Source organism: Nasonia vitripennis, chromosome 5, assembly GCF_009193385.2.
Source record: "Nasonia vitripennis strain AsymCx chromosome 5, Nvit_psr_1.1, whole genome shotgun sequence".
NCBI lineage: Eukaryota > Metazoa > Arthropoda > Insecta > Hymenoptera > Pteromalidae > Nasonia > Nasonia vitripennis.
The window spans coordinates 8,332,530-8,358,013 of NC_045761.1; the positions used below are offsets into that span (position 1 = coordinate 8,332,530).

Below are 25,484 nucleotides of genomic sequence, written 5' to 3' on the forward strand. Positions count from 1 at the left end.
AAACGCGCTATATTTAACTACATTCCCATATGGAGGGTCACGATATTATTGTAAAGCAAAATCAACATTCCCTTCAAATCACGAATCGGGTATTTGATGTCGATCAACTAATTCTGACAACCGTATAATGATCAGTTCCGTTTCAATCGAATCGATCTTTTTATTTTACTTCATCAGACATTTAATTAAAAGTAAAGCAATTCACCCCTTGATACGCAATCGCGTTTCCATCTCCGATGATTTTGAAATCTCGTTTAATTAAAAGCGTTATACGTTATTGCGTAAAAATAAAAAGTCAAATTTTGTCTCGCCAACGAGAAGTACGTAAACGTGCGCTAATATTACCTTATAAGTGTATCGCGACATTCACTTGACGCCGCGTAAGTATGCGCTCATACGTAATCGTAAAATTTTAATGGTTGCAATATAAACACTCACCTTATATTTTTCGACCATTATTTTTTAACAATTTTCTTCCGAGCACTCGTCTCAAATGTCCTTCCTTACGACTGTCGAGGATCTGTACGCATAATTTTTTTTTCTTTATTTTTTTTTAATTAAGGAGATGCAGTGCGCGCGGGCGTTCGTTAAGCGGATTAAAATATCAAACAGTACGAAGCCAGCAAAATTTTTGCAATTTAATTAACGCGCGAAAATGAACGCTCTCGGTTTTACATGCATCATTTCATGCGCACTTCTGTTTCTGCGCGTAATTCATATATAATCTGCATTTCCGAATCTGCATAACGAACCGTAACGAGCCTTGCGCTGCATATTTTTAATTAAAAAGGACACAATATTCCATGGCTATGCTCGGCGTGGGAGAGGAGTATAGGGAAGGAAAAAAAAAAAGATGAAATAGAATTGTTGACTATAAGCGTTTCAAGAAAGATTAAGTTTTAATTTCATTAAACATCCTTGATGAGCTTAAAAACAAGCGCGAGCGCGGACTTCTTCCTAGGGCGGCTGTGTAATAACTCGTCAGTCTCTGAAATTGCATTACTCATTTTACTAAAACGCGCGCGAGAGAAGAAAATTAAAAAGCTTCGTCCTACTGTGTAAGGTGCAAGTGCTTTTTTTTTTTCTCTGTCTACGACTAAAACATTTCGATAAAAAAAATCTTTATTGTGTTTTTCATATTCGAGCGAAGAAAAGTAACATTATTACGGAAGATAAATTTTTCGAACAAGCCGAACAAGAAGAGCGAAGACATATAGCCCGAGGGTATTATTAAAACGAAAAGCCGGGGTACATGCCGACGCGTGTATTTTTGAATAATTGGCTGTTCCATACTCGAAACAAACTGAATTGAGCCAGAAAAAGGAGAGAGAGAGAGAGAGATAGAGAGAGAAGGACACACTTGATGTATAGAATGTAGCATCAACCCCGAGGGGGACAAAGTCATGAGTATAGACATCAGGAAGGAAGGAAGGAAACACAGGAAAAAGGGGTTGACGCATCGCATAGAGAGAGAGAGAGAGAGAGAGAGAGAAGGAGAAGAAGAATACATTTATGGAGGGTGTGTGCGTATCGTATACTGTACACTGAGAGATGATAAATGAAGAAGTCAACTCGAGGCTTGTTTATAATACCAATATATTTTTGCAATTCTTCAAATGCTTAATCGCTCGTCCTCTACGTCCCATTGAAAATTTGGCAAGAGTCATTTCGTTTGTTCTCTAACTGTATGTGTTTGTGTTTCTGTGTGTACGTGTACGTGTCTATTTAATAATAATAATAATAATAATAATAATGTTCTCGAGTGTCAGCGTCGCGGGCACGTAACGCTAATTTACACGCCGTGCGAGTATAATCTTACAATATATCTATAACTGTCGCGCGCGCGCGCGCGCCTCTGTAGCTTCAGAGGGGTGAGCATTTTTATTCCGCCCTTCGATTCTCTCTTTCTCTATATGCCTCATCTCGCACTCTCGCTCATTCCGAACCCGATGAGGGGAACGTTGCTGCAGCATACACAAGGGGGTAGGTATACACATCAGTATAACGCACACACATATATATACAGTAGCGCACATACGCGCACGTGTGTTGCTGTAGGGGTAGGTTGCGGGCTTCGCTATATATATTTACAACAGGACACACACACACACACACACACACACACAGCCTGCGTACACTTGCATCACGCGTGTGTGGGTGTGTGTGTGCAGCCCTTCTTGATGATCGGAGTATGTGCGCGAGGAAGAGGGAGGAGGAGGGGGGGGGGGAAATATACAAGGGAAAAATGCAGAAACGTCGCCATTCTTGAAATCGCTTGCGCCCACTCTCTCCCTTGAAAAATGCTTGTGCGCTACCGCTATACATAACTACTGCAGTGTATGATGGTATATATATATATGTATGTATGTACGCGCAGGAATATTACGTACATATGACCGAGTCGTTCACATCTAGCGCTGCAGGAGTAAAAAAGGAAAAAAATACGCCGCTCCTTGCAGCAGTCGACTCGTTCTTTCTTTCTACTCTCGCTCGATCCCCCTCCTACCCCCTCGTACACGATGCACGTGTGTGTGTGTATAACTATGTATATGTATATAACATTCGCGCTATCTCACTCCCCCGCTCCTATATATCGCGCATTCTCGATTTCCTTCATATTTTTTCCACGCTCCTTCATTCTCTCTCGCTCTCGGCTCGCTCTTATATATGTATAAAGTAGCGCCGGAGTACGTCGACCCCTTGGCGCGGGCGGGCGGTCGTCGCGCTCACCCACCGGCCCACAAAGAGTATTTCTTCATCATTTTTTTTTTCCTTTTGTTTTGTTCCTCGCGCAGCCTTCAGCGAAAGGTATAGCTTTCTCTCTCTCTCTCTCTCTCTCTATCTCTCTCCCTTCTCGCACTACGCACTTGGATATACACATATATATCCCTAATTATACGAAATCCCGACAGCTCGTCCGATTCTCTCTCTCTCTCTCTCTCTCTCTCTCTCTTATATACTTTACATGCAGCGACAACAACGACGGCTTCTTTTTCTCCTTCGCTCTCTCTCTCTCTCTCTCTCTCTCTCTCTCTCTCTCTCTCTCTCTCTCGTATTTCTTCTTATTCTTTCACTCTCGCTGTGTGTATTATAATTTTTATGCATCTCGCCCTCCCCCTTTTTTATACGCTTCTTCTAAAAACTACGCGGAGCGACGCCGACGCCTAATTACACGTCCCTCGTTTTTTCCTCATCTCTTGATCGTCTTATTACACATTTCTTAAAAGTTACAAAGTTCACGCGCGCAATTGACAAGCTTGTGTTATTTTCTCAAACTTTGCTTCAACTTATAATAGTTTTTATCCTCTATTCAACTGTTTGTCTATATATTTTATACCACGTTATTATTATACTCGCTTCCTTATGTACTTTGTCTTCGACGCTGCTATATATCATATACGCAGCTTTTTCCAATTTGTTTTCATTTATAATAAGCGTTATCATCATTTCGCACCTCATGTACATCCCTTTTCCGTGTATTTATATATAATATATATAGAATAAACTTTTTTTTTTTTGTTCTGTCGGTACATCGCTCGCTCGGCCTGCTGCTGCATCTCATCTCTTTATCTCGTTTACGCACACAAAGTATGTCTATTATATGCCAGCAGGTAGCTTCGTTGGTTTTCGTATAATAATTCACAGTCCTAGCGCGCTTAAAATTTTTAATCTTTAAAGCCTATATGTAAATTGCAAAATGTCAAGGAGATAGTATGTCGTGAGGAAATGTGCTTTAATTGAGTATTCGCAGCCAGTCTTTGAGTTTTCTCCTCTTTAAAGTCTTTGTGATACTCGCGCGCTCGAGTTTCTCGTATATAAGCGAGAGCTTATGCGCGAGCTGTATAATATGTTGGTATAGCGAGAGCTGGTAGACACTCTTCGTTTTATTATATCGAGAAATCAGTGAATAACTGAACGATATGTCAATTGAACATTCTCTGTTATATTACAAACTAAAATTTTGAACCAATAGTAAGACCGAGACGTTATTACAAAGTTAATACATTAATGAACTGTTGAATGTCCTTATTGTATAAAAGTCGTTGAATGCTTAATTGACACATGGTCACCAGACTGTATGCATGAGTTATACCAACGCGCTTATGAGTGTGCTTCACGAAGACGAGCATACACGAATCTGTGTGTGTGTGTGTGTGTGTGTATCTGTGTTAGTGTACAGTGTGTGCGATATACAGTAAGAAACAATCTTGCGATTGAAATCCAGCTGAATCTGTATGCGAATGCTGTCAACATGGTATATTTATTTTTATCGGCGCGTCATCGAACCTCGTATATTTATATATATGAATTGTAATTATAGATTCTACAGCGATCGCATATAATAATTGTTTCAAGGTTTATATTCTGACACGCAGAGTATATCATTTTAAAAAGAATATCACTTGACTTTACAAAATAATTTATTAGCAATATTCGGATACAAATCGAGTTGGATCGAATATACATTACATTATCTCTCGCCGATCTCAGTCCAATTACGGCAAATACTTCGATGCTCTGGATATTGGATGTCGTCGCGGCTCTCCACGAGAACCGAATTAAAATTAACAATGATATATATTAAAAAAAAAAACGTCATCTATCACTGTCTACATTTTCACTCTCAATTTTCGTCTAATTAATTACATTAATATTCAAATTAACCAACGCACTCACTACTTTTTTTTCAACGCCAAGTCTAATAATTTTTTTCTCTTTCTAAACTTTTACCTTTAATTTAGTTATTCTTTTTTTTCACTCGTTTCTACTCTACATGAACTTTCATCGATCTTCCAGAAAAAGACATATCGCACGAGCTAAGAATCATAATCGTACAAAATTAACGCAGAAATACACAGGTATAGGATATTTCTTTTTCTCCTTTTCGCTCGGTCGTGAACTCGGTCTGCATGAACGATATTTATATATGTCTATATAATTGTACATCGTTGAGATAGATGCTATACGTATTATTGGAATTGCTCGACTGGACTTGCGAGAAAACGGGACAAATATACACAATAGACGCTTTCCGCGCAACGGAATCCAGTCTGGTGTCGAGCGAAATTGCACATCGGACGTTCACGAGTTTCCATATTCCGCTGCAAGACTACATGAAAGTAAACGTTTGCGAGAACAGAACTTGCTAGCACGAGACATTTTCTTGTTTTTACTACATAACGTTGTGGCAAAATAATTGACGCTATTAATTTTATCGCTTGCACGCCCTTACTTCAAAGACTTAATTTCTCGTTTTCGTTTCAAAAGTCTTGAGCTTAGAATAATCCTCGTTTGAGCTTAGGAAGTTCACGCTCGATTTAAAGAGAAAAAGAAATGAGAGTAATTCTTCCTTGCGCATTAGGGAAGACATTTAACGTCGCTCGAGACAAACCCAGAAGTAAGAATTGAAATCTTCTTACAAGATTAGTCGAAAGGGGCTTTGTTTGTCTTTCATTTGTCAAACTGATAAATCAACAAATCGCTTTAAATGTTTATTTCAGGGATTTACCGTTAGTTTGTAAAGTTTGTTTTTTTGCACGAATGCGTTATTTGCTCAAGTTAAATAAAACTCGTCGCGTGATCCAGGTCAGCTCTTATTTCTAGAAAAACGTCTGAATCACAAATAAATAATCGCGTCGCGCATAAGTACACTCTACAAATCACTTAACGCAAGAGCTTTACTTGTGGAAGTCTTATAAATAGCATACTGTATGCTCTCTTGCAGTTGTGTCGTTCCGATAAAAGACGGGGGTGAAGAATTTCAAATATTCATTTTGTACAGCTCTTTTGTTGATTACTTCGGTTTAACGGAAATGATAATTTAAACATTACTGACTTATAATTTTCTGCTTAAGTGAATTTATCATGCGCTTTTTTCCGGCTTTGCTATAAAAACGCTAATGCAGCTAACGAAATGCAAAATGCTTCCATCTGGGTCAGTCTCGAGAAAGCAAAATACACAGTCAGAAAAGTCGCATTACGTGTACGCGCACTGTAAAAAAAGATGCTCTAGTAAACCCTTTCAATCGTATAAATAATGCCAACGTCGAAAAAAATTTTAATCCATCAGCTCGAGTGTTATTACACATCAAATATAATATACTTCGATCGCGAAGAAGGAAAACATCAGTCAATCGTTACAATTTTCTCTATCTATACTAGTACAAATTCAACACTGAATGTTCCTTTTTTTACAGTGAATGCACGCGCATTGGTAGACAGACATCAGCAGTCGGACAGCGGCATCGCATGGACTATAGCCGCGCCGAGTGCTACACTCAAAGTCGCATAAAGCTATAGAGCTTGCTCGGTAGTTTAGTATATAAATAAATACAGTACATATAGATAAGATATACATAGGTCGGCGGCGGTGGCGGTGGCGCGACGATGCGCGGGTGACGCCGGATAGAATCGCGCCGCACGAAAGCCGGAAGAGTCGCTCGCGCTGATTCAAAGGTCTATTCTCGAGACTCGATATATTTTCTGTTTACTTTTTCCCTTCGGCTGCCCTCCTCACGGTTTAACGTATAGTCTTAAATCTTAATTAAGTACAAGAACATTGCGGCCATTTCGCGAGCCCCGGCGTTTCGAAATCCTGAAAAGTTGCCGCATCGATTTCAGCGTTGGCAGAACTTGGCGCAAGCTCGCCGCCGAGAGAAATGTGTTATCACAGTTCCGAACTTGAAAAGCCTTTTTCACTGGTAGCTTTGTAGAGATCATTGACTTAGAATAGATAATATTAGAGAAATGCATCCGTTGAGAAAGATTGAGGAATCTTAGGCTTTTTCCGGATATATTTAAGTCTTAAAATCAGTCATTGATGCATAAATAATACTAAATATTGGGAGAGTGTTATTACGATCGAGCAACTTTTCACGATTTCAATGTAGAACCTCGACGCTTTGCACGAGGCACCTTTGTAAGCTTAAAAAAACGCAGTCTTGATTTTTGTGACTCACCGGTATCGATACCGGATAAACCAGAATTTTTTATAGGCTTCTATCTTGAATCGAAGAGTTACTTTATTCTTATAACGTTGACGCAAAGTTTATCGAACGAATATAGTTAATTTTGGACTTGAAGGCGAAGTCTGCAAAGAATGACTGAAAATGTTTTGTCTTTACCCGCAACTTTTGTTCGCGATCCGTATGCAATGAAATGTTTGAACGCGCGATGCCACAAAATGCACGTGTAAGCATTTCACAAGCTTCAAAGGGAATCTTTGTCACAAAACAGCCTTCTAAATATTTCCAACTGCACACGCAAGCAGCATTGAACGTACAATTTAATTTTTTTCGTAATTATGCGCAGCGTACTTATTTCAGGGTACGTAGCTCGCGGTAGGCTCGGCAAAATAATAAAATCAAAGACCTGCACGTTTTTTAAGCCATTCAGCGTCAACCCCTTTACGCGGCCTTTAAATCGCAGCAGCATACCTTTGACGAAATGCACACGCGCGATTTCCGACGACCACGATTCCAGCACGACGCGGCCCACGCGCTCAAGCGTGACACCAGTGACGGATCCCTTTTCCTTTCTCCTTTTTTCTTCGTTAAGCCTAAGATCATCGTTTTTTCACATATTAATGTTTTTTTTTTTTCGTTTGTATAAGGACGCGATGCATTTCAAGAGCCCTGGCAGTACACGCTGTTTTGCGAATAATATATAGGGGGAATTTCCTTTGTCGCGAACTCTACAAACGTTAAAGAGACAAAACAAGCATGGCGAACGAAAAAAAAAGCGTGAACGAAGGAGCGAAAGAAAAAAAGCAAAGGAAAGACGCAGAAATGGACGAATAGAGCTTGACGCGCGAGAGACTCTATGACGTCGACTTGACCGCGCGTAGGCGACAGACCAAAGCGAGGACTGCGCTTTGATTATTTTCGAATTTCCTCGTATATACAAAAAGTAAAGATAAACCGATAAACAAATTCATGAGTATAGTGTTTCGCGGCTTGCTTTTTCAAAAGAAATGCACTTCACTTAAACGCTTGTATAATAATAATAACTATATGATACACTTATCAGACGATAAACAATAGACGCGATATCGTCGTCGACGCCGCAAAAATCACGGACGATTCGAAATTGATTAGTCTAAAAATGTAAAAAAAAAAATCGAACGAAATAGTCAATAGACTAAACGCAAAACATAATAATAATAATAAAAAAAGTTGATTGAACGCATAGAGAGCTCTTGTAAATATCGAGTTTTGCGCACGAGTTTGCGCTCGCGCGTATGTGTAAACACCAGTCATTGAACTTTGCAAAGGGAACGAATAGCATAGAGAGACATTCAGAAAAATCTGACAGAGTGCATGTGTATACAATCGTGTGCCGTAATATTTATATATATATTTATATGTATGTATAATTGCCGTCTCGTATAAAAGTAAAAAAATGAAGGAATTACGAACGCATATAGGTAGTTTTGTTTTACGTACGGAGATCGCAGGAAACGAAATCTGCTGGCCAGAGACGAAAAGCGCGAAAGAAAAGAGAGCAAGAGATTTTTCGAGTATTAACGAGGGGGAGACGACGAGGTGAGAGAGAATGCGCGCATCACATATATTTATACATATATATATTTATATTTATTTTGCAAAAAGAAACTATATATCACATTTTTCAAAATGTATTAAATACATTTCTTGTTATATGAAAAAAAAACAACTTAATTTATCCTCGCGTCAAAAATAAATAGAAATGAAATGCTTAATTCATATATTTTGTTCGACGTTTTCAGCGTACGTTTCGTTTCGAAGTAGACCATTAACGTAGTTTTCTCTCTCTCTCTCTCTCCTCTTCTGCTCCTCATTCAACCTCCACGCCGCACTTAAACTTAAACGCTAGCTTAGTCACCGTATAGAGTATGTATACCGTAACACTACGCGTCACAATCTCATCATCCCTGGCTTGTTTTATACATCGTAAGATAATAAACCCTCTCTAGCTAGCTCACTACAATCTGCCCGTTCCTCGAGTGGTATATCTTTTATTTTGTTCTTTATCCCATCTCTCATATATATTTATATATTTTTTATTTTATATTCTTCATATATATATAATATATTTACTCTTATGTAATTAAATATTTATATATATAACATATCAATAATAATATCGTAATGAAGATAGTAGGCATAGCCACTCGTGCTCAGATCACAGACTACTTGCTGCTGTACGCGACTGGGCGCACATACAGTCCGTTGGACACTATGGCTTTTTCTTCAACCTCTTTCATTTTCATTTTTTTTCCCTCTTATCTCAATATATATATATATATAAACCTCGTACGCTTTTCTCCCCCCAACCGCTTATCGCTTAACTTTCTCTCAATTAAAAACGTATATATAATCCGTCATGCTCGAATATTTGTTACAGCGCGCAGTTTCTGAACGTGTCGGTGTGGGTGCGCAAATGATTGCGCGCGCGCGCGAGTGCAGCAAAAAAACGAAAAAATTCTCTACCCCAACGATCCTTATCGCCGTGAAACGAGCGGACGCACGCGCGCAAACTCGCCTCGCGCACAGTAATTACGTACATACATCTCTCGCTCTCTTCTCCGATCGACGACTGCGCAAATCATGTATATTTATATGCATATATATGTACCTACGTATACGCGTTTACGCCGAGTGAATACACGCCGAACGGATCCACCGATTCGACGCGCGACGAATTTGTTTACTTTTTTTCTCTCTCCTTTCTCTCTCTATCCCTTTTTCACCTCTCGCTCGCTCGCTCTCATTAATTATCAAAGACGGAACGCGGCGTTTCGAACTTACCAAAGGCTATTACTCGCTCCGCGCGCTTCGGAGCTCGTTCGCGGCTGCTGCTCTCGTGCTCCTCTTCCCTCTTTTTACTCTTAACGCTCATTCCCATTTAATCGACGCTGGTAGCAGCAGCAGCAGCAGCAGACGTTTCTTCTTTGTACATATGAGTTTTTTGTCCGTGTATACGTGTTTCTTCGGATATCAATCAATTCTCTCGTCGGCTATATATGTATACAGATAATTGGCGAAGCGCGCTCTGATCAGCTCGAAGAGTCCGCGACTTCGTCGACATATTCCTTTCGCGCGCGCACGCGTGTGTCCGTTAGTAGACTTGACAATTGTGGAGGCACTAATCAGAGTTTCTGGAGGAGAAGTCGTGGATTTTGCGGACGGTGAAGGCCTGGCCGAAGTTGTGTCAGCAGGCGCTCGTCTCCTCGCCTTCGAGAGTGCAAGCGACGTTCTCCAGCCGATGGGCCAGGTGGAGTTTACAGCAGCCCGGATCCGTTTCTAGCGCCTCGAGGATCTGCAACAGTCAAAGCGCGGATTTACCGCACCGCTCTTATTAGTACCTCGCTCCATCTCTTTTTCACTTTGTGTGCAGCTCTGGCTGCTCTCCTCTTTGCTAGTGTGCCATTTTAAATTGGATCGTTACTGCACAGCGAGAGCTGAGCGCTGATTTTTCGAACGAATGCACGGCGACTCGTTTAACGGCTTGATTTCACTTCACGCTTCAATCGGCGTTGCGCCTCGTCGACGTTGTCGTTAGTTTTCAATAAAGTTCAGCCTTCGCGTTTTTTTAACTTTTAATTTGTTTTTTAGTTCTATACATAGCTCTGCGCGCATATTGACGCTCGAAATTACATTTATTTCGGATACCGAGGATTTTTATTACTGAACTCGTGAAAAGCAAATTTATTATAGCGCGGAGATGAAAAATGTGCGGCCGTACGCGGTTCCGTGAAAATTGACGAAATGCTTTTTTTCTAGAGAGCTTTAATTCGCTTTAAGCTTGTCAGAATTTGTTTTAGAGTCTAAAAAAATAGATCATATTGCACGGGAACATTGATTCATTACAGTCGTGGAACGTATATAATAAATTTCGGCTTGATTTTACCATATTTTCAGGACATTCTTTAGCGAATATTTCGCACTTTTCAAAGCATGAATCTTTTTTAAGCCCCGTTAAACTGGTTTGGTACTCATCTTATTACAAAAAATACTTTTTCAGTCATACAGCAATTAACGTTGTCACGATCTAGTATGTTTTGTACAAGATTAGTTTTTCAATTTTTACATTTTAAAATGCAGAATTACGCTTGACAGAATATCACGAAAGTTTAAAATCATGAACGGCTTAGTTATATGATTATAACAAAATGGTTTTGACTCCTGTGTGAAAAGTGAAAAAACACGATAAGCCATTAAGTTTTAATTCATACATTTTGCTTTCACAATAATACCGAAACATCATATTTTCAGTTTGTCTTTTTCGCAAATCAACTTATTTAAATCCTTTTAAAAATCTGCATTAACTGCATAAATTTACATAACGACGTGGCGTTTTTAAGATTTATAATCGTGCGATCCAGTGTTTTTTTTACAACAGCGCGAACCCACTTGAGAATGAAAAGCCTTAAGAAAAAATAGAGGAAACACATAAATTAAAAACGTCGAGAAAATACTTGGGTACGGGTCAGCTTGAACCGACGAGTTTAACGTTTCCGGTCTGGTGCCTTACCAATTAAGCCGCCGAGGTGCCGCTCTGATAAATGAATCCTTATTATTGTTCGCAATAAAAAAGCCGTCAATATCACGCTCTAAACTCGAATCATGACAGATATAATATGTCAGATTGAAACAAGTGTATATTTGCGCTGTGCATTTGTGATTTATTTTATTTGTGATTTGATCTAACATGACAACACAGTATTTAATTCCGAGCAATTAAAATTAATGGCAGATACAATATACCGCATAATAAACAAACTTTAATTTACATCTTTTCATGTTGTATTAATATTCCTTATTAAACTCATGCGGAGATTGAAGTCAAAGTTTTTGGTATAAACGTACGTTATTAAACTTTACTCGAAGCCATATAAAAATGAATTTTCTCCGTAGGAGCTGAAAAGCGTGCATGAAATAGATGTCTGAAGAGTTTTCAAATTTATAATTAAAATGCGCTTTTTACCGAAATAATTAGTATCTTGTAATATATGCCGAATTTTTGGAATTAATTAAAATCGAATATTTTGATGAACGTGCTTTCATTCCACGTTAAGAAAAAAATAAAAAATAGGTTGTATCATACATAATTGATGAAAATAAACAAATTTATTCTTACCTCTCCATAGTACTTGCTGACGTAGATATACAACTCTTTGAGTGCGGCAATGACATCAAACTCGTTAGCGTGCGAGGCGCTTAGCTGCTGCATGGCACTGGACATCTCTTGATCTGTGATGAGCGGTAATCTCTGCACCTCGGCATAAAACCTGCCCACTTTTTCCCTGTAATGTGGGATATCCTTGGCGAAGAGCAGTTTATTCGAGGGCGAGTCCTTGCCGAGCCTGTGCTCCGACGTCGAGCATGCGTCCATGAAAGTCTGAGCGATGACTGACAGACTTGAGTCCACCGTCGTCGACTTGTTGATATCGAACATGAAGTCTGGATTCTTTATGAAGTTCACCCAGAACCGCAACGGCAGACTGTTGGACTTCCAAGCGTGGGGTACCTCGGGGTCGAGAATGTTGTGCTTATTGGCCGCCTCGTCGAGTAGGTCGAAGAGCCATTTGACGGCACTGGGTAGCGCATCGTTCGCTGTCAGTATCGTGTTAAGAAAGTCGTCGACAAACTTCTGTACGGTGCCCTTGGTCGAGAGCAGCCTCGTAAGGAAGATTTCGGGAATTGCTTTGTGGGTGCGCTCCGGGTGCAGACCTGGCGGTACCTTACCGCTCGCGAAGCCCATACTCGTCGCGTATTGACTCTCCTCTACTGGCCTCACCTGCAATACCCAAAATGATTTTTTGTTTACAAATCATCGTAATTTTTTTGTTCAGTACTCCCTCCATGAAAAAATAAATAGCGTCTTTTGAACTTACCAAGTGATAGAGCCGCTGACTGCCGGTGTGTCCGGTTTCGACGTCGCCGTTGGCAATAATCATCGGCGGCGAGTGCTGACTGTCGAAGTAAATGCCAGGGCCGGTGGCATACATCGTCGCGGGACTTAAGAGACCGTGATTCGGCGTTGGCGGTAGATGCAACGTAGAACAGTGGTTGATCGCGTGCCTCGAGTGGTAGTGGTGCTGCTGTTGACTTGGGTGCTGTATATGCTGCTGCATATGATGCTGTGACGTTTTGCTACAAGTGTGACAGGGCTGCTTGCAGGAGAGCGAGAAGCCATCGTTCTGCCGCGGAATGAGCGACATGACAGCGGACTCCTTGACTCCATAGTGAGCCAAGGTATTGATCTTCTTCCAGTCGCCACAACACTTGGTCGTCAGATCCTCGTCCTGAAGGGTAAGGTGGCCGCCCCTGCCGTGGCGCCACTCGAGGTCGACCTCGTGCACCGAAGGCCTTAAAGAGAAGGGTGTGTTCTTGTAGAGGGCGTCGAGTATCTTGGATTTGACCTGGCTAATGGTGTCGCAATCGAGGACTTTACACTGGATCTTTTCGTCGAGGTCGTCCTGAACAACGTGAAGTGTGACGATACTGTGGTCGATCTGCTCGCGCAGCAGTCGCTCCTCGGAGAGGGAGTACCTGGCGTCGTGGGTGACGACGTCGACGGGACCTTTCTCGATCTGGTGCTTTATGGCCTTGAAGAGGAGAAAGAGCGACGAGCCGGCGTAGTCCTTGAGGTAGTTGTACATGCACAGGGCCATCCAGTTGGTCAGCATTTTCTCGACGACGGACTCGGTGCGCCTCAACATCAGCTGGGGATGCTTCGTGTTGACGGACTTGTCGATAAGCCTCAGCAGTAGATTCATCAGGATATCCGTTGCGTACTCCATCTTGCCCATGAGGACGACCATGAGAAGGGAGGCGACGTTCACTTTGTCCCGAATGTTGAAGTCCTTCTGGGACTCGAGCGTCTCGATGAACGTCAGGATGAAGCACTTGTTGTTGATAAGCTGCTCGAACTGCAGCATCGCCGCGTCGTAGTTGGTGCGCGTGAGATTGTTGCGTGAACGAGGGTCGTTCAGGATCGGATGGTCGATCACTCCCGGGAAGAAGACCTTCAAGGACAATGTTTTCTTTGTCAGGTATACGCGTACTTGCAAGTTTTCGCATTAGGAAGTAATAGTCCGATTTACTTTTCGCCGAAGGAGCATCGTACGGTTTAAATGTCACGAAAAAGGGTGAGAATTATAATTTTGAAAATTGAAAAGTTTTTATTTTTAGCGAATTCAATTGATAAATATAGTATTAAAGTGTGAATGTCGATTAAATTTCAATAGTTTTTTAAACAATGAGCGATATTTTTTTCTTCTTCCGCTTTTGCAGTTACGGAGGGTAATCGATAAAGTGCTCGCGACGGTAAAACAAACAAAACCCTAATGAGAGGCTGCTATTATATGCAAGCGTTTTTCTGAAGATAATGGAATCATCAAATATTCATACACAATGTTTATATTTCATGTTGTTTTCATTATTCTCCAAACAAAGGATTAATTTTATTATAATAAGGCATAAATTATACGCGAAACTAGATTATACTACATTAGATTTTCTCCGCTATGCTTCCTGAGATAAAATTTATTCAATAACTGAAAATTCGTACATCGGTAAATAGCCTAAGGCGAAATCCAAACTCGTAAGCTCTATAGTATATTTTAGTATCCGCACCAATAACCGTGTTTTCACATTATAAAAACGTCCGGAACATATATTAAAAATTTCTATTGCATAAATTACAAAAATTTTGTACAATTTTCCCTCTACTCATCGTATTTAAGTAATCAGTAATAAAAAAATTATAAAAAATAATTCTACAAAGTAAAAGCATTGTAAAACTTTTTTGGATAGTCAAGATTTTTTATATCCATTATTTAAACTATTTAAAGGTTTTACGTAATTAATATACGCGCGTCTAAACCCTTGAACGCATTAGCATGTATGATTTTTTGACTCACCTTCATGATGTAATTCTTGTGATCGAGGGTCGGTATACCGGTCGACTCCAAGTCCGCGGTGAGATCCGTCATGTCGGTCTGTAGTTCGGCGAAGGCCTGTTTGCACTCCATCCTCACGTTACTCTCCAGCGTATCCATCTGTATCTGTATCCTTTTGTACTCCCTCTCAGCTTGTGTACTCTTGCGTCTATAGATTACGAGCACCAGTATGAAGATGAAGACGAGGCCGAAAGTGCCCGCGGCTATACCCGCGATCGCCTCGGGCGGTATCGGGTAGGATTTGATGAGATCGTAGTGGAGGTAACCAATCGGGAACCTGAGACTCTTGCCGACGCGCACGACTACAAGCGGCAGCCCGTCTTCAGTCTTCACCCCGTGTTCGTCGGTACCCATGGGTTGCTGATCCGGAGGCGTGCAAACCAACTGTGAGAAAGCCAGCGACGTGACGTTGCAGGGCTGGGTACCGACCGTCACCATAACGTCGGACTCGTCGCTCGCGTAGTTCAGACTCTCTCCCTCAATGACCAAAGTATCACCTTTGTATAGCTTGACGTTGCTGGGAAACGGGAAGAACTTGGGGTCCTCGACGTACACGAGCCGATTGCGGAGGTTCTGCGAGTGCTTGTCGAGGTCGCGCACCGACTCAACGTTATCCATGATGAAGCCGATCTTGAGCGAGAGGCTGGCAACCTTACGTCCAAGAGAACGCTTGTCACGAGCTATACCGAAGCGTCCAGCCACACTTGGGCTTGGACACTCCATCTGCGTCGGATTGAGCACCGAACAAATTGTGCGATTAATTGGAACGCTCTCCTTGTCAAAATACACGACCATCTCGGGTTTTTGAATGGTGTCGAGATACGTGCCGTGGACTGTAATCATACGACCTCCTGAAGCGAAGCTACTCAAGGGCTTGATCTCCATGATGCTAGGATCGTGCGTGTAGTTGTAAGGGTTGCCCTCGAGAGTACGGTTCGCCCCGTCAATGCTCAGCGTCAGTCTAGATATGCTTCGCACGCGACCAGACCTGCTACTAACACAAGTTAGTCGTGTACTACTAGCCTGGCTGGCATTCACTTGGCAGGGCAGTTCATCCAGATACGCTGATATCGCACTGCCGATGTTGAGATATTGGCCAGTGATAGCAAGACGTGTTCCTCCGCTTTGTGGACCGACCCGTGGGTTCAGACTGGTTAGCCGGATATCTTTGTAGCTGAAGTAAACGGCACTGCGAGTAAACCCGGCGACGTTACCTACGATAACAGCAGCTTCGTCGGTGGCCTCGTGTTGACTTGTGCGACAGACAATACGGACTGAAATCTCGTAATCAACGAGAGTGCAGGTAGCGTTGCCGATAAAAATTTTTCCAGCGACGTCACTTTCACGTAGACCTAAATTGCTACCCTCTATGGTGACAAGAGTGCCACCCTCGATAGGTCCGCTCAGCGGTTTTATCATGTCGATACGTGGCTTTGGACACTCAGTGAATGCGGAATTCAGGCAAGAGTCTCGATAAACGCAACTACTGCCGCACCAGCTACACTGGAAGTGTCGCTCACGGGTGACGCAGAGCGAACAATCTGCATGCTCTCGGTGAGAACCCAATACTTCGCACTTGTACAGTATGATGCTGGTGCGGTCAATGTAGTGATTCGAGTTCCACATAACCATCACCTCGGCTTCGTACTCGCCCGTTTGTGCTTCATAAGAATATACTGTTTTGTCGCAAATGATGTAACGACTGCTTTCAGCTCGGGCTTGGACGCGCAAATGAGCACCTTCGATATTTACAAAACACTGGAAACCGGTGTGACCGACTTGTGGATGCGGCAGATTTTTCACTTCGAGGGTGATCTCTTTGGGAACGTTGTTTGGCAGCATGAGCGGTTTCTCCGGAGTAACAAACCGTGGGCAATACTGAGCCCCATGTGCTGCAAGGGTTGCTTGTACATTCTGTAGGAAAGAATTAAGCATTGTTAATTGTATTCTTACTTCGCAATGAATGAATTAAAAAAAAATTGAACTTACATTTTCTCCAGAAATTATGTCACCTTGACATTCAGTCGTATTGTGCGTGCATTTATTATCATAGACGCACCAGCTGCAAGTCCATTGCGCTTTAACGCACTCGGAGCAAATCGTATGCTTCGAGCAATCGAAGTAGGCAAAATTACGCGATACAAAGTCTTTGTTAGTTTCACTCGAGCGAACGGATAATGGCACGAGAACGTGATCAGCATCCTTGGGGATGTTGGGTCTAGAGTAGATAGGTGGAGTCGGACAGGACAGACCATACATGGTCATAATGGCATCTATTGGTTCGGCTTTGCCGAAAACGCATTTGTACTTTGCACCAGTAGGCAGTTCAGGCAGTGTTCTAATAGTCAGTTGTACCGTCGTCATCTGCTTGATGGGTATGCGATCCGGAAGCACTTGCTCAAAATCGATGCATTGCTGTCCAGTTCCCAGAGACAGCCAGCGTGGACTACTTCTATTCGCTTTCTGACAGTCTCGACGTACAGTACATCTGTAAGCAATTCAAAATTGAGCATTAGAGATAATTTAATTAAGTTATCAAATTCCAGTCAAGCAGACAATGTTGTTTACCTTTTTTCTAAAGAGCACCAACCACAATACGGATCTCCAGCTACTAGACAGCTATTGCAATTCGTGTAACTACTACAGTGTTGCACCTTAACTTTTGAAATCCGAGAATTTGATAGAACGTAAAGGTAGTCTCCACTTGGTGCAACGGCAGTATCTGGAAGGATTTTTTGACCTTTATCTACTACGATGCTTTCATAAACTGAAGCATCCGACGCAGAAAGTAAAACTTTCTTTACAGCACCATCTTCTGTACCCAAAAAAGCAACAGTATGACTCTCTGTGTTTGCCAAGGTAATAGAAGTAACAAAAGTATCAGGAAAGTGTAAAACTGCTTGACCAACAATTGGAGATACACCAGAAATTTTTAATCCAACTTCACAGAAGTCTCCAATATTTCCAGTGGACTGTAAAGAAACATTTCGAACCTTTGTATAATTTGCATAACTACATAAATTATATTACTTTATATTTAATGAGCCTTTGCATAATTGATTCTAAATTTGTCATGGTAATACTGGTATCATTTCTATATTCTGATTGCAAATAACATTATTAACTATGAAATTCCTTTTGATCCGTTTTACAAACAAAACTCACCTGCGGACACTCGCCGTCCTGGATGGGTCCGCTAATATAGCCCATGTTCCTGTACTTGATGCTACTGTTGAAGCACATGTGGATGTTTTCGTCAAACTTGTTCTCGATGTCCTGGAGACTGTAGACGCATATTGCAGACTTTGGCAGAGGCTCGTTGGTGATACCCTTACTAGGTGAGAAGGTAGCGACAAAAATCGAAGAGCCAGCACTGATTCCTAACTGAGAAGCTAGGTCACTACTGGCAGTTCCAATTTTCGCATCTTGCACAAGCTTGTACGATTCATTTCTGCCTTCTACGTTGCACTGGAGCGTCACCTCCGTGTAGCTGTCGTAGTTCGGATCAGTGATGCAGCTCCTAGCTATCCTCGATATATAACCTAATAAATACAAAAATAAAGCATTACTCTTTGTATAATATTAATTCTCAATCGCATTAAACTCGAATCAAGAAAAAAAAAACTTACCAAGTTCTTCCTCTTCTGGCAGGTAAGACTGTTTTTGGACGAGGACGAAGTAAGCGTAGGTGCTGGCGTTGAATCCGTAGACATATTTAACGAGAAAATGGTCACGGTACTTCACGTCGATATGAAGAATGGACTGCTTATTAAAGGTATACTCGGCGAACTCCAAATTATCCAAATTACGACTAGAAATAGCAGGCACGTCATGTCGGTACTCGGCATTGTTAGTGAAGGTCGTGCCGACGTAGAGGATGTTCGAGCTCTGCCAAGCATTGTAACGCGCGGGACCGATAAAAGCATAGGTAGAGGAAGCTTCGTCGTTCGCTGCGACGCCGAACGTGAAGTTCTGTAGCTTGAGGGATATGTTGGACATCCGGTGCTTTTCGCACGCGCCTTGGAACAACGAGCCGCAGACTATGAGGGTTCGTGTGTCCAGATCCGCTACTAGTAGCTTGTTTACGTTGTCGGTCAAGCTGGTCTCGATGTCCGTGGACGAACATCCTGTTGCATGGCACTGCGGGTTGTCGTGCTTAGGACCTGCAATAAATTCATGAGAGTGGGCCGTTAAAAATCCATCGTTTTCCAAACCTTCTATTATTTAAATAGCTCCTATGCAATGGTACATAATGAAAATAGTATTGCTGATTGATTTCTGAATACTATTAATTATTAGGATTTGTGGGTGTAGGTATACGTATTGATTATAAATTTCGTTCGGGCATCAGGAATCCTTATTAAAATTTCAACATTTCATACGGATGGAAGCCTGTATTATGTATGAATTAATGTTCACCTATACCAGTGATAACATACACATATTTACAAAATTATAGCCATTTCAATGATTTTGTAGCTGCTACAATGATAGCAAGTAGTAAATACAATATGCTAATCAGTCAGTGAAATGGGGCACCATAAAATTGTATTAATAAAATTGAAAATATTAAAATCCATAATGTTACCTGTAATCACGTGCTCTTTTACTTGGAGATCAGAGTCTAGCTGCAATAGCCTGTTGACAGCACCAGCAAAGAGCTGACCAGTATTGGGATCTATCACAAGGTGGTTGAAGCGTAGAGAAGTGGAATTATAATCCAAGTAGGTTCTTTGCATCTGTCCAGAAGCCAATGATGGAAACTGTGCCACGATGTGTACAAGCTGAGTTTCATTGGAAGCAGATGCGGAACCAGCTACTTCCTCAGAGGTGGCTGACACTGCTTGAAGAGGGATCAAGCAGAGTACAAGACAGGCATAGTAGAGAATGAGCAACTGTGTCAACCGTGGTGGCGGTGGCACCAGTGGTCGCAGGGAGATGGACCATAGTCCAAAGAGATTCATAGTGTGTGGTTTATAGTGAAGCTGAGAAATGCACTCGTGCTACATGCGCAGTGCAGTTTGATGGCTGGAAGGAGACAATGAGTTGAACGAGGAAAAGAGGGCCTCATCTAAGACTGGCTCAACCAGCCATGAAGCCAATTAGAATTACCACCTGGTGGCTGAACTGACTCTTCTCATTGCGTTCCTCTGCACATATCTCTGAAATTAGAAAAAAATTGCATCCATTATTACATATTTTCTAATTTTGTAGGTTCATTAACGTATATTAGATACTCAGATTAGATGTATTAAAGAAGTACCTATCCTGATTGTAAGTATATATGAAAAGAAATGTTATCAAAAGTTTTCGATAAAAAGTAGATAAAATTGTTGTAAGTAAAATTAACAAACATAGAATAACAATAACCAAGGAATAAAGAATGACAGATGTAACAAATGCTTGAAATTTCAGAAGCTAACTTCAGTTTACATTCTGTAAATTTTGATAATAAACATTCTATGATTATGACTTTATAAAACACAAAGGTTTTTTAATTATTTTCATCTTGAAAACATTTAATTTAGTCCTTAGGTGTAAATATAAAGCTAAAGAAAAAAAACGTAGAGCTTTTTTCTCACATCAATTGGAATGAATGCTCAAAATAGATTTGATTGAAATAAATCAGAGGTAATAAGGCACATAGGAAATAATTTATTGGAATCAATTTAAATACTGCAGTTTCTTGCGTTCAGTGATTTGGACAATCACATTGTGACTCCATATCAATAAGGAATATACTCTGTACTATAACTACTATGTAACACAACAACTTTTAACAGTTACAAAACGCATTAGTAATACAAAGTTGTAAAACAATCATAAGATTGTATTATAGCTTGTGATAAACCATTAAAACGTGCTTAGTCCCCAGTTTTCTCTCCCAGATTTTGCATTTGCAGACTTTTTTAACGTACTTTTGCTTAAGAGAAGAAATAAAAGTTAAGTAGTGCCACGGCAGCGTTTCTTTGAAGAAGCATGAATGAAAAGAGAAATGCAGTGTAGGAAAACAGCGAGTGCTTGAAAATTTATTTTTAAACTGATGCAACACAGGAGTTGCTCGAAACGGGGGAAAAAATAGAGGCGCAAGAATCGGAGTGGTAAAAGCAAAGTTCTTTTAGCAGGCGCATGGGATTCTTTGCGATGGTTGTTTTATTAAAGGAATCGACTACGGCACTAGTACGGAAGCAGCACGAAAAACCCGGAATAAAGTGAGCAAATAGCTTTAAATGTATAGAACAAACAAGCCTTTTAACAAATCCATGAACTGCCGCGGGAAGTACGCAGCAGCCGCGTGTATTTTCTCTCCGTGATGGGAAAACGAGTGTAGCTGCATCAGCGTTAAAAAAAATGCTATCGCGAAATAACGAGTTGGTATAAAATATTTTATGAAAATCGCGTGTACAAGTATACTTGTATTCACCGAAAGGCGTCTCTACTGACGCGAGATGCGGCAATAAAATGTGAAGCGAAGAGATACGAAAAGATTATTAATTCACGAAGTGGAAATGAGTATATAGGTGATAACAGCACATAAGTGCGCACTTCAGTTTAAGTGACTGTTCATTATGTGCTTATTTAGTCAACAGGTGAACTCGGAACTAAGCCAGTATAATTTGGTAATGATGGAATCAAAACACTATCCGAATATGTGATAATGGTCATGAAAGGACATGCACATTACGTGCTACTGTGAAAAGGACTGTATGATGCACTGTAATTATGGATGGGCGTAACAGTGCTTTGATATAGACAGACAAAGAAAAAGTTATGATACGATCGAAACATGAAAAATGCGAGCCGATAACGCTAGTGCATGCTATAAATTAATAAAACAAAAGCAGATTTGATCCGCTTTAAATTTTACGTGGATTCTGTGCTAGCTGATGGTATACGATGCTTTTGAATATTTGTACAGAAATCGGAAAAGGGATTTAAAAATCAATCAAAGTTAATTTTCTTTTTATTTAGCTCCGTACACACATTTATCAAAATTGCGTTCCAATGTAACAGCTTTATTTTTCAATAAGCAATAAATACACATTATTCTTTATCTCGCAGCGTCCACATATCAGGCCGATGGAACAGTTATTTTTTTGTGAAATATAGACCGGTATCAATCCTGCGAAATATTCATTTTTCAAAAGTATAATGGATTACCGTCGAAAAAAAGAACCATAAACACAGAAATGTTACGCGAGACTTTGAAAGTGGACGTTATCTTGAAAGTGGACGTTTTATAAAGATCGGTTATACGGGCTCGCGTCATGCTTTTTAAAGGCGCGAGAATAAAAAAGGATGAAATATAAACAACAGTGTTAAAAACTACAAAATAGTAGGAAACCCGCCACTGCATCGCAAATATCGCGCTTTATACGCATCGCTCTCCCGATGCTGCAACAAAGCAAAAACAAAATAAAAAATGATTCGATCAAAAAATATTTGCCCATGGTTTTTTCCCGACAAGGGATGAAAAATACAGGGATAAAAAAGAGCGCATTGTGAATCGGTTTGCCGAATCCCGAAAAATATCGCTATTTCAATGAGTATATAAATAGAAAAGCTTCCGGCACGGCTTCGATATGAAAATGTAATTTCAAAACAATGAAGGGCACACGCAGCGGCGCTATTTTAAAAACGATACTGTTCCCCCTTTCGAATTAAAAACCAAAACACCGCGAGCCAAGCGTTCGCGGAATCAACGCGCCAAGTATTTCTCGCGAACACTCGCGATGTGTCTACTCGCTGAAAAGTCTGTATCCGTATATATGAGCGAGGTCAAAGGCAAGCGGCGATACAGGCAAGTGCTCGTAAGCCCGAACTTTTCCCATGAACATTATTTACCGAAATATGCCAATTTTTCCGGGTCGGCACGGAACTCGACCGTGAAAAATCGCGGCGGCATTTCGCGCGAGCCCCGAAACGCTACATCATCTCTCTCTCTCCCGCACATCAGAGCGGCGGCGGCTTTTGATTAAACGCAGGAATAACAGGCTTAAAAGGGCCTGGGATCCCAAGCGCTCGCGGATATTCGTCAAAAAGCATCCGGCTAATGAAATACTTTGCATACGCTCCGCCAAGGAGAAGCATCACAGCGCAATGCAAAATAGGCTTCGTCTCTCTCTCTCTCTCTCTCTCTCTCCCTCTTTCTCTTTCAGTCTCTCCGAGCAAAAACAACAAGCTCGCGCGCGCAACGCGCCTCTTGAAAATGAATTCCAGCCGGGCTGCGGGGGTTAAGTAGCCGCGCGCATAATCATGCATCACGTTATCAAAAATTCAGAGCTCTGCTGCTGCTGCACACTCTTTCCGAGTGCGCTATGCGTCTATACTCGACTCCTGTGTTATAACGAGAGCGGAAGAAAGAGAGACAGAGAGAGGAGAGAAGCGAACGGAACAGTAGGAAAAAAAACGAGCGAGAGAGAGAGAGAGAGGAAGGAATGCATCGAAGATGCTGCGGCGACAATAAATGAAGGCCACACGCAAGCGGGCGAGCGGTATTACCCGCGCATCGCACGGGGTCATAAAGAAAAGTATATAGTAGGTGGCTCTATACGCTGCCTCTCTCTCTCTCTCTCTCTCTCTCGCTCCGAAATCCTGCTATGCGCCATGGGTAGGTGTACAACACGTATACACTCATACATAATACACATGAGCGCAGTATTTTCCAAACTTGGCCCGCTCGTGCATTATGTGCCATCTCTCCTCTTTCTCTCTATGTCTCTCTCTCTCTCGTCGCTTTTCTCGTCGCTTTTCTCGGGAGCGCAGCGACGAGCGAGAGAGAGAGAGAGAGAGAGAGAGAGAGAGAGAGAGAGAGAGAGAGAGAGAGAGAGAGGACGAAAGGAGCAGCGGGACACAGCGCGCTTTAGAAAAAGGAAACAAAAAGAGAGCGGCTAAAAGCACAGCACTGCGAGAGACTGAGAAAAGTCCTGTGCGACGCGGGGGAGGTACAGCGACGACGTTGCCGAGCGAGAGAAAGAGAAGCATCTTCTCCGAGAGAAGAGTCTACGTTATGCATGCATTATGGATCGCGAGTTTTGACAGGTGCCCGAGAGCGCGCCAAGGACACAAAGCGGCGGCGATGGAATCCGGAGAGAGAGAGAGAGAGAGAGAGAGAGACGAGTATAGCTGCCGTGGTCGTCGTCCTGGCGCCGCTATATCTCGTCGGGCTTTACGCTGCTCCTCCCCCCAAACAAAGACCGTGGCGAGGGGCACACACGTAGAGTGTGTTATCGCGTGCAGTGTCCGAAGAAAGGGAGCAGCGGCGCACTGCAGGTACTCGTGTCTTACGGTATATTACGGGGAATAGCGGGGAGTAAGAGAAAGACATCGAATACACGCACGTACCTGTTCGACAGAGCGTCGTCCTCGTCGTCCCTAGGAGACATCGCGATGCAGCATGTCCCTTCGGTCCTCCTCCCGCAGTCCTGCGCTGCTCCGACTCCGCTATACTGATGTGCGCTACTCTTCCGTGCTGTATATATACTTATACTTGAGTCGAATGCGCAAGGGCGATATATATATAGAGAGAGAGAGAGAGAGAGACGAAGCTATGCGCGGCCTTCCTCGCCCTTTGGCCCGCCGCTCCTCCGGCTATACTATATAATACGCTTCCGCGCACCAGGACACACTCGCGCACTCAGCGAGACGCTGCACTATCTGTAATACCGGCGCCTCCGATGCGATATCACCCAGGCGTGTACAGCCGCCGACCCGGAGAAACAACAACCCCCGAGCCGTCTAGCCGTGTGTGCGAGCGAGTACGTGTATACACAGATAGAGAAAGAGCGAGCGAGAGAGATAGAGATAGAGAGCAGGGCCTGCGCTCCAAAGTGGCGTTGAACCCGCGGACACAGAGAGAAAGAGAACGAGATCGCAGCGAGTCCTGGCCGCGCGCGCACTCCCGCGTCTTGCAGTCCACACACACAGGATCGTGTTCGTGTTCGTTCTTATCCTTCCTCAGAGCTCCTGTAGCAGCTGGTGCTCAGCGGCAGAAGGACGAGCGAGCGCGGCAGGTCCTACGCACGGAACGGCAGCAGCTACTCGCGCTACTCCTCTCGTCGCCGCCGCCATTAAACTCGCACTGACACATAGGCCGACTGTAGCAGCAGCACTGGAGCGAGCGAGCGAGCGGCGGCGCTGCCTACGCTGCTACGCTTCTTCTCCCCCTCTCTCTCTCTCTCTCTCCCTCGCGCATATCCACTTGTGCGCGGCTCTCTTTCTCGCATATATATATATATGTATACACCAGCATACAGCATACATACGTTGTAGCAGAGTACGCGCGTATATATAGGGAGAGAAAAGAGCTGAGCTGGCGCGTACGGGGGCTGCTACGATCGGGTTTTCTGACGGTCAGTGCGCGCGCATTCCGCCGCTCTCGAACGTATATCTATCCATCTCTCCACCGCCGCCGCCGCCGCCGCCGCCGCCGCCGCTGCACCATCAGCAGCGAGACTTTGAATCGCGCTGCTGCTGCGGCGCGCTCTGATTTATGGAGTTTTCCCATTAGCCGCAGCTGTTTTCCTCTTCGCTGTAT

The 25,484-nt window shown here is 42.4% G+C and overlaps 1 protein-coding gene across 5 annotated transcripts; it reads right to left on the bottom strand.

Moving 5' to 3' along the window:
* On the bottom strand, positions 1 to 25,057 carry LOC100118971 (plexin-B). Of its 5 annotated transcripts, none has more exons than XR_001729670.2 (11): positions 24,293 to 25,057; positions 19,536 to 20,109; positions 18,577 to 19,110; positions 18,113 to 18,489; positions 17,516 to 17,919; positions 16,937 to 17,435; positions 14,909 to 16,861; positions 12,878 to 14,011; positions 12,121 to 12,780; positions 9,789 to 10,299; positions 1 to 520 (listed from the first exon to the last, which is right to left on the bottom strand). XR_001729670.2 is itself a non-coding variant. In XM_016989414.3 (10 exons), exons 2-10 carry the CDS (start codon positions 19,909 to 19,911, stop codon positions 10,192 to 10,194), a joined length of 6,045 nt encoding a protein of 2,014 aa, XP_016844903.1. In that variant the 5' UTR covers positions 19,912 to 20,109; positions 24,293 to 25,057; the 3' UTR covers positions 3,507 to 10,191. The 5 variants fall into 5 exon arrangements, 2 of the variants coding, with proteins under 2 accessions (XP_016844903.1, XP_016844904.1); XR_001729671.2 differs by lacking the exon at positions 1 to 520 and adding an exon at positions 881 to 988; XR_001729669.3 differs by lacking the exon at positions 1 to 520 and adding an exon at positions 2,774 to 7,558.
* Positions 25,058 to 25,484: the final 427 nt, after the last annotated feature.

What these genes read in the sequence shown, in the direction of transcription:
- LOC100118971 (XM_016989414.3), bottom strand. Translation starts at nt 19,911, where the DNA reads ATGAATCTCTTTGGACTATGGTCCATCTCCCTGCGACCACTGGTGCCA. An exon ending in AAAAGAGCACGTGATTACAG is followed by an intron (nt 19,111 to 19,535) that starts GTAACATTATGG and finishes AATTTATTGCAG; the next exon opens with GTCCTAAGCACGACAACCCG. An exon ending in ACATAATTTCTGGAGAAAAT is followed by an intron (nt 16,862 to 16,936) that starts GTAAGTTCAATT and finishes TCTTTCCTACAG; the next exon opens with AATGTACAAGCAACCCTTGC.